The sequence below is a fragment of the Ruditapes philippinarum genome, unplaced genomic scaffold (genome assembly GCF_026571515.1).
Source record: "Ruditapes philippinarum isolate M1 unplaced genomic scaffold, ASM2657151v2 ctg2197_1_1_1_1, whole genome shotgun sequence".
Lineage (NCBI taxonomy): Eukaryota > Metazoa > Mollusca > Bivalvia > Venerida > Veneridae > Ruditapes > Ruditapes philippinarum.
This window is the reverse complement of record NW_026860196.1, coordinates 93,229-102,827: the sequence shown is the minus strand read 5'-3', so window position 1 is coordinate 102,827 and position 9,599 is coordinate 93,229. Positions and strand designations below refer to the sequence as shown.

Here is a 9,599-nt window from a genome sequence, read left to right as displayed (position 1 = left end):
CTGAGGAATTCTGATTGAAAACGGATGCGTAGACTGGTCTCCTGCACACTTCTATGGGAATCATAATAAAAAATAAATGGAAGCAGTGTATAAAATAGCGAATGAGAGTTTTAATCTAAAACGGAAAACCAAATGTAAAATAAAAATGAACAATTATTTTATACTATTTCACAGTAAAAGTAAATCAAGCTCGCTTTGAGGCTTTGCCTTTTTCATATTATTTACTGTCTTCAGACTTGGATAGATCAGATACATAGATCCAATCGCACACTATGTCTTTTAAATTAATAGTCTTGTATAACTTTTATTCTTTTAACTTTGCATGTAAATAATTTCTTTTATTAACAGTTTCCTGATAATGTGCCTGCTAGTCAAAATCAGAATTGATTGTTAAGCAGATATCATAAAGTATATAGATCTAGACTATAAGAGTTTGAAAGTTAAAATGTGAGGTAAATAAATTTTGTCCTTAACAAGGAAAATGCTTCGCATTTTGCTAGCCTAAAGCTACAGTACCACGCAGTACGGCAAGCAATCTCCTAATCTTATTGTATAAAAGTTCTACACCATACTGCTTTAAAATCGTTTACGATCACTCTAAGCAGGTATACATTGTATACATTTTTAAGAGACAGTTATGAGATACAAGGGAATCCGGGAACCAGCCCCTAGCTCTTATTGAATAGACCCCTTGGTTCTTTTACATGCCCAGTGTATAGCACTGATACATGCGAGGATTACCTGGATTTCTTACCAGTACACCTCTAGTTAGGTGGGAAACACTGAAAGTGTCTCTGAAAAATCCCAAGGTTATAACCCAGGATCGAACCCGGGACCTCAGGAGTGATAATCAGTGGTCTAACCAACTGAGCTATCGCGCCACCTTAAAATACATAAATTAATCTGTTGATCAAAATGTTAACATGAAAAAGAATCAAGACCCCAAGACGTGACGTTCTGAAAGAATGAAGATTTGTCAAGAAAGTTTTTTCTATTGATGTAATAATCAAGGGAAAATATACCTTTGATTTGACATAATTTTGACTTTTGTTCTTCATTTATTAAACAGAATAAGAAGCTTAAGTGCAGCAGAAACACTAAGAAATCAAACGGTAATTTTTCTTTATTTCTTCATTTCTCTTCTCTAAACAACCGGAAATGTATTTTATATAAATCTCAAATACAAAATGTAAAATTACAACTGAAGTAATTGTCTGCTTTTATTCTTATTTTCTAATTTAGATAGCTTAAACAAATATTGAGTTAGGAAAAATTTCATGTATAAAGAAATATCTCATTATTAGATTATTAAGATAATAAAGCCTCTAATCCCAAAACTCAAAAATCACGTGACTGTCACGTGATCAAACAAAATGGCTTCAAGCGTACAGAAATTGACTCCGTTAGCAGCTGTTGAAAAACTGTCAGAGCGAATAATACGAATATTAGGATGCAATCCAGGGCTTCACACTCTGCAAGGGACTAATACATATCTTATTGGAAGCGGCAAACGGTATGACAATATTAAGATATGTTATGTTTTATTAGTAAATATTGGGGGGCAAAAAGTAGGTCTCACGTACCTATTTAAATAGACGAATGTCAGACGTTTCACTCCCAAGACGTTTCACTCCCAAGACGGTTCACTCCTAGACGTTTCACTCCCATTTTGTCAATTGTATGGACGTTTCACTCCCAATTTTTAGAGATGTTTACAAGGAAAGTTAACAAATTTTAATTTCATTAATATCAAACGGTATAAAAATAAATTCATTTTAATGTTTCATTTTATTGATTTCAATGGTATTGTTTATACAAATTATTAGAAGATTACTCATTTAATTATGAGTTTAGTGATAAGAGGTGTATATGAAAGACAAATTTCTGAAATATCACTTTTATTAGAAGTGTAACAACATATATGAGAAAATTTTATTTATAGTAAATTAAAAAAAATAACATAGAAAGAACAACAAAGACATAAGTATCAATTTAAATATTGAAATCACTACCAGTACAGTAAAGTAATTAATATTATTCAAATAATAAAAAAAATATCAATATATTAAATTTATTGACTATATAATGATTACTTTTTGTAAGTCTTAAACAATGAAATGTGAAATATGTGTATAAAATAAATTATTTTTTAAAATTATTTTCTTTATCAATTTATTAAACAGTAGCAATTAAACAAACTTAAGTAACTGTGGTGTTATCTCATCGCCTAATTAGTTGTATAAACACTGAGACAATCAACTAACAGTTTAACACCACCATTAAATCAGTTGTATAAACACTGCACTTAAGCATTACAGTTTACTAATCAATTGTTTATTGGACCATTAAAATATTTTTTGACAACAGCCAATTTAAACACAGAAACTTCTCCATAAGTTTTGTTTATATAATAATGAATTTTAGTTAAAAAAAATGATTATACATGACAAATATTGAAAAAGTCCAAATGCTTCTAATTTAATTTAAAGATATTTCTGATTTCAATGGCCATTAAAATTTTTGACATATATCCCAAAAACACTATACTAGCATTAAATAATTTAACAATTTTTTTATCCCATTGTTAAAATTAACAAAAAAAACACGTAATTCAAAGTAAATTGTTGTCACAAGATTGATATGCTTTAATAAATTAAAATTGCCAATTGAGTCCAGGTTTACAAAAGATTAAATAAGTAGTTATATGAAAGTGTTATTTTAATCAAAAATATTTTTTTCTTTAAGTGAAATAATGTGATAATTGCACATATTGATTAAAGAATAGTAAAACACCCTAATTCAAAACAACAATAAAGAAGATAAGATAACTGAAATGATAGAACTTAAAGTACTGAGTTTTAAGTCATTGACAAAAATGTGAATTCCCCCTTTTTAATTTATTTTTATTAAATTTAAGGTCTATTTTAGTTCAATTCAATATTTTAGGTCTATTTTAGTATATCATAAGTATCAAAATAATTTTGGTATAATAAGGTCCAAAAAAGTATTTAACCTAGAGTCATGAAACTTAAGAGGAATGTTGTCAGCATGTGTAGTTGTGCACATGGGATCTTGCTTGTGGATTTATCAAGTATTTTTAAGAGTTATTGCCCTTGACTTAGTAAAAACTGTTCCATTGTGTTGTGTTATGTGTCTATGAGTGCTTGAGTTAGAATAAACCAACTTTACAGGAATAATGATCAACGTCACTGCGAAGCTATGCATCTAAGGTTTTGCATGTGGATTTTTTCAGTTTTGTTGAGTTATTGCCCTTGACTTAGTATAAATTTTCAATTTTCAACTTGTCATGCATAGCGCAAAAAACTATTTGACCTGTAGCAGAATGTTGGTCAGCACATGTACTTATGCACCTTGGGGTTTGCTTGTGGATTAAATTTATTTAGTATTTGTAAAGTTCTTGCCCTTTACTTAGTAAAAGATTTTTAGTTTTCAACTTGGGGCACATTTAGCCAAAAAAATATTTGACTTAGAGTCATAAGATTGACAAAACAGTGGAGTGTGGGGGCATCTGTGTCCTATGGACACATTTCATAAGTTCTTATGGGAATGTTTTAAAAAAAAAAATCTTTATGATTAAGACAGATGCCCCACTTTAAAGGTTTTTATTGACTGTTTACAAGGGCATTTCAAGCTAGGAATAGGGTCTACCCCCATTGTCTGTTTGCTGATAGTGAACTTTAACATACATGTGAACTTTTTTGATGATCAAGTGGGAGATATTTCTTCAAAAAGAGGGAGATTTTAGAATTTTCAATAAACAAAGAAGAAAGTTTTGACATTAAAAAGAGGGAGAGTTTTTTAAATAGGAAAATACCCAATTATTTTAAGGAAAATCTTTGAAAGTATGGCCCAAGAAAGTGGGATCTCCCGCTTAAAGTGGGAGTGTTCACATGTACAGCTTTTGTGACCCCTCTCTGCCTGTCAACCGTTGTTTGGCGCCCGTCAATAGTTTATATACAACATCTCTGATACCATTCACAGGAACGATTCATGTTTGTCTCCTATCAAAGTCTGTAATCTTTGATGTGTGGTATATAAAATCATCTAGAGAATCCTACTAAAGTGGTTCAAATTAGTTTTTGTTTTAAGGTTTAATTTGACTTCCTATAAGGTATATAATATATAGTAAAAATAACCTTAAGTCTTAAAGACCAAAAGACAATAGCTTAGATATTTGGCATGAAACATCATTGACATTAAGTGGACAAAATCCTACAGGGTAGCTGAAATTGTGACCCTGGGGTCAACATTGTCCCTCTCTCAGTTAGGTCATGGGTTTTCCATAAAGATATGTTTATAGTAAAAACTAGGGCCGTCATCGGAAATCGCGATATCGATGTATCATCGATTCTCAAGGGTTGATTTGATATCGATGCAAAATTTTGAATATCCATTCAATCATTCAGATAAAAGTGTCAAATAGCAATGAAGAAAATATACAAACATTTCAAATTTAAATCCTTACAAGTTTTTCATTTGCAACTGAAATTTTAATCTTCGACCTAAAGCAAAACAGCAGCCATTAATGTTTACATTGTTAGCGTGTGCGAGAATCTAATGACATCAGGTCAAAAATTACCAAATCTAGAAATTGAAAATTCTGGCAATAAACACTTAATTCGTGGTGCGGTATGTTTACATTTGTATCTTCCGAAATTTAGTTTGCTTTAATCTGTAGACAACAATGGTAATAAATAATTAGCAGGCTTTATAATTTGCACAGCAACATGGTGGATACACCAGAAATTGCCAAGTTCGTTTCAAAAAGGTTAAAATAAAAAGAAGAGCAATGTATGGGAATAATTTTGAGTCGAAAGTAGTTTGTAAAGTTTACCATATTATTATGCCATACAGAGGCAATACCACAAATAAATTATAAGGTCACAAATTGACCGAAAGTATTGATCCGTGTCTGTGGTGAGTTCAGTTCCCGTGAGTTATAAATAATTCTTCATCATAAATTTTTTTTCAGGATTAAAAATAACAAGAGAACTCAGTTTCATCTGGTTTTGTTGTATATTTTATTTAAATATTGAGTTATAACAAAATTTTAATAAAAAGAGACATTTTGAATCATTTATTCAAGTGTGTTTGGACTGTTTGCATATCTAAAATAAAGTTTCGATATATCAATGTATCGTCGATATTAACCCTTCGATACATCGATACAAAAATTTCTATCAATGACAGCTCTAGTAAAAACTTGCGAAATTATTGTTTCTGGAACCCTATGTGCTAGAGCTGAGATATTCAGCATGAAACAAAATTAATGGATCTCAACCAAACATTTAAAATTATAATCTTGGGCTCAAAATTGGCTCTGCCCCAGGAGTCATGGGATTTACTTTATATGTATAATTTACATGTAGTAAACCTTGGAAATTGTTCTTCTCTGAAAGCCAAAAGGCTAGAGCCTAAATATTTGGCATGATTATCATCTAAAAAAACTTCCTAAAAATATGTTAAAATTATGGCCATGGGGTCAACATTAGCCTGCTCTGGGGCCATTGTTTTTCTGTAACTTTATAATTAAAGTTAAAACTTCAAAAACCTTAATATTTTCTTTTCTTGAACCCCAATTTTTATAGCTTGGATATTTAAGTATGGAACATCCAGTGAAATTTCACCAAAATAATTGTAGAACTTAAGGTGGGATGCCAGTTAAAATTCCATTGGTATTCCAGAATCTGATGACCATATTTTTATGAATTATGAATATGCAACAAAATGATTTGATAGACGGTGAAAATAGAAAATTAACACACTGGGACTGGTATTTACTATTAAATGCATTTTACTAATGATTGTTTGTAGCTGAAACAAATGAACTATTTATTTGGATATACAGCTTGTAACATCTTGATTTATGGCTAATATTATATCTGGCTAATACATATGTAATAGAAAGAGCATCGAAACATGAGGCTATCTGATTTGTACAGGTATTAATCAGATTGCCGAGTGTTTTGATGTTCTTTCTTTTTTGTATCATAGTCAAACATAAAAACATGTTCCTTGTTGTCTCAATATGATACCGCAGAAAAAAGTAACCAATGAACGAGCATCTGAATATAATATTTCTGTCGCTTTCCCTTTCTCTGCCGTCACAATAAGTAAACCCCAGCAAAAGTGAGCCAATCAATGGGCATGCTCTGGATCGGGGTAACTAAATACCTGCACTCCAGTTAATGCACTGTGGATGTATATGTATATGTATACGATTTAACTCTGACACATTTTCAACAGAAAGGTCCACAACTATGATACAGTTGTCCATTTAAGATTTGATGTGATTTTGTTGTTGGTAAGGTATTGAGATAGTGTTACATAATTTTAATATATTAAGAAAAGGATTTAAATAATTACATATTATATCACCTTCATCCTTGATGGAAATTAAACATGCACTGTGTATTATGAACAAAAATAAAACAAGCAGATCTGTATGCATCTGAACAGAAATTAAACAGGCACTTTTTACATGGACAGAAAATTTATAAAGCATGCACATTGAACTTGCACATTACAATGTGTTTTTCTAAATGTCAATTTCAAACTTTCCCAGAATAAATTTCAAACTTTCCCAGAATCATTGACACCAAGTACTCTATTTAACATTATCACCATTTTATGTATTTTTTTTCTTCAGAATTATGGCCCTTGTTGTTTTCGATATTTGTAATATTGTCAGGCAAACCTGGTTTTGTGTCGATTTTCAGTCTTCTATTTGTTTTTAAAATAACTACCGGGTAGTTAAACATGAATAATCAATTATCAATATTGTCTTATATCAAATTTGAGCATAGTATATCTTTAAAAAAATTTATTTTATTTTATATTACAGGAGAATTCTTGTAGACACAGGGAGTCCTGGTAATTCTGAGTATATTAAAGGATTACAGAAAGCTCTCACAGACAGTAGCTCTTCAATACAGGAGATAGTTTTAACACACTGGCATCACGACCATATCGGAGGTGTCAAACAAATCTTCTCCGATGTACTCAATGGTATAAACTTGTATCATTCTTTTATGTTAACATTCTGTGAAGAAAATGTGATAAACCTATGTTAACATTATGTTAGAATTATGTTAGAATTATGTGAAAAGTGCAATAAGCTTATGTTAAAATATTAAGTTAATAAAGTATTCAGATTATGCTCATTTAGTGAGTAACACATACATAAAATGTTTTAGGAAAAACATACCGTTAATCAGAATTTTTTAAAAGGAATGTGAAACCACATATTTGAACAAACAGATATCACAGGATTGGATTTCACTGTACACAGCGTTTTTAACCAGGTTTTCAGCGAAAACCGGGTTATTGTAATGCCCAAGTCGGCGGCGGGCGGGCGGGCGTCAACTTTTGGTTTCCGCTCAATAACTTTAGTTTGCTTTGGCCTATTGACACCAAACTTGGTGTGTAGGTAGCTTATATCAAGAGGCAGCTTGGGATTGCTACCCAGGTGTCTGTGATCAAGGTCAAGGTCACTGTTACTAAAAATAGAAATTCAGTTTCCGCTCAATAACTTAAGTTTGCTTTGGCCTATTGACACCAAACTTTCGTGTATGTATAGCTTATATCAAGAGGCAGCTTGGGATTGCTACCCAGGTGTCTGTAATCAAGGTCAAGGTCACTGTTACTAAAAATAGAAATTCAGTTTCTGCTCAATAACTTGAGTTGGCTTTGACCTATTGACACCAAACTTGGTGTATGGATAGCTTATATCAAGATGCAGCTTGGGATTGCTACCCAGGTGTCTGTGATCAAGGTCAAGGTCACTGTTACTAAAAATAGAAATTCAGTTTCTGCGCTCAATAACTTGAGTTGGCTTTGACCTATTGACACCAAACTTGGTGTATGGATAGCTTATATCAAGATGCAGCTTGGGATTGCTACCCAGGTGTCTGTGATTAAGGTCAAGGTCACTGTTACTAAAAATAGAAATTCAGTTTCTGCTCAATAACTTAAGTTTGCTTTGGCCTATTGACACCAAACTTGGTGTATGGATAGCTTATATCAAGAGGCAGCTTGGGATTGCTACCCAGGTGACTGTTGATCAAGGTCAAGGTCACTGTTACTAAAAATAGAAATTCAGTTTACGCTCAATAACTTGAGTTTGCTTTGACCTATTGACACAAACTTGGTGTATGGATAGCTTATATCAAGAGGCAGCTTGGGATTGCTACCCATATGTCTGTGATCAAGGTCACTGTTACTAAAAATAGAAATTCAGTTTACGCTGAATAACTTGAGTTTGCTTTGGCCTATTGACACCAAACTTGGTGTATGGATAGCTTATATCAAAGAGGCAGCTTGGGTTTGCTACCAAGGTGTCTGTGATCAAGGTCAAGGTCCACTGTTTACTAAAATATAGAAATTCAGTTGCTGCTCTATAACTTAAGTTTTGCTTTGGCTTATTGACACCAAACTTGGTGTATGGATAGCTTATATCAAGAGGCAGCTTGGGGATTGCTATCCAGGTGTCCCTGTTATCAAGGTCAAGGTCACTGTTACTAAAATAGAAATTCAGTTTCCCGCTCAATAACTTGAGTTTGCTTTGGCCTATTGACATCCTAACTTGGTGTAATGGATAGCTTTATCAAGAGGCAGCTTGGGATTGCTACCCAGGTGTCTGTTATCAAGGTCACAGGTCACTGTTTCTGCTCCGTAACTTGAGTTTGCTTTGGCCTATTGACACCAAACTTGGTGAATTGGATAGGTTATATCAAGAGGCAGCTTGGGATTGCTATCCCAGGTGTCTGTGATCAAGGTCAAGGTCACTGTTACTAAAATAGAAAATTCAGTTTACGCTCAATAAACTTGAGTTTGCTTTGGCCTAATGACACCAAACTTGATGAATGGGTAGCTTATATCAAGATGCAGCTTGGGATTGCTACCAGGTGTCTGTGATCAAGGTTAATGTACATGTATTTAGTTTTTCATGTTATCACTTCAGTTTGCTTTGAACCTTTTGACACACAAACTTGCCGAGTGGCAGCTTTGGATTGCCACCAGATATCTGGGAGCAAGTTCAAGGTCATTTGCTTATAATAGAATTTTCAGTTTCTACTCAATAACTTCAGTGCTTTTTGACCTATTGATTGCTGTCACATCAAAACTTTGTCGTTGAAAACCTGGTTTTCGTCGCATTGTGACGCATCTTGTTTTTTTTCTGGTTTGGGAATGGTGCCTGTACCAGACTGATAAGGGGAAAAATGCGTTATTTTGACTTGAATTGGGAATTTTATTATACATTTTTTCAGGTACAATTAAGATTAGCCATCATACATAAAGACAGCTTACAGCTTCCACTGTCCAGTGATAACTATTGAGTGGTGATTTAAATGAATTTGTTGGATTTAAATGATTTCAGAGCTCTTGGCTTTGCATGAATTTTGAACAGCCATTTTGGGAATTTAAACATTGGAAATTGGGAATTTTAATGTCTTTTTTCTATTTGGAACAGTGCTTTTTTAGGGTAGTAGTTATATAAAAAACAAACATTTGGTACAAAACAAAATATTTTTCCCCCTAGGAATCATTCTATGTAAGTAATAAATTGTGTTCCTCAC

The 9,599-nt window shown here is 32.6% G+C and overlaps 1 protein-coding gene across 1 annotated transcript in view; it reads left to right on the top strand.

Moving 5' to 3' along the window:
• The first annotated feature begins 1,346 nt into the window (after positions 1-1,346).
• Positions 1,347-9,599, top strand: part of LOC132759198 (endoribonuclease LACTB2-like) — a 29,528-nt gene continuing 21,275 nt past the window's right edge. The window contains exons 1-2 of the mRNA XM_060750922.1: positions 1,347-1,513; positions 6,866-7,029. Coding sequence (XP_060606905.1) covers positions 1,374-1,513; positions 6,866-7,029 — 304 coding nt within the window. The 5' untranslated portion in view covers positions 1,347-1,373. The remainder of the gene's footprint in view (positions 1,514-6,865; positions 7,030-9,599) is intronic.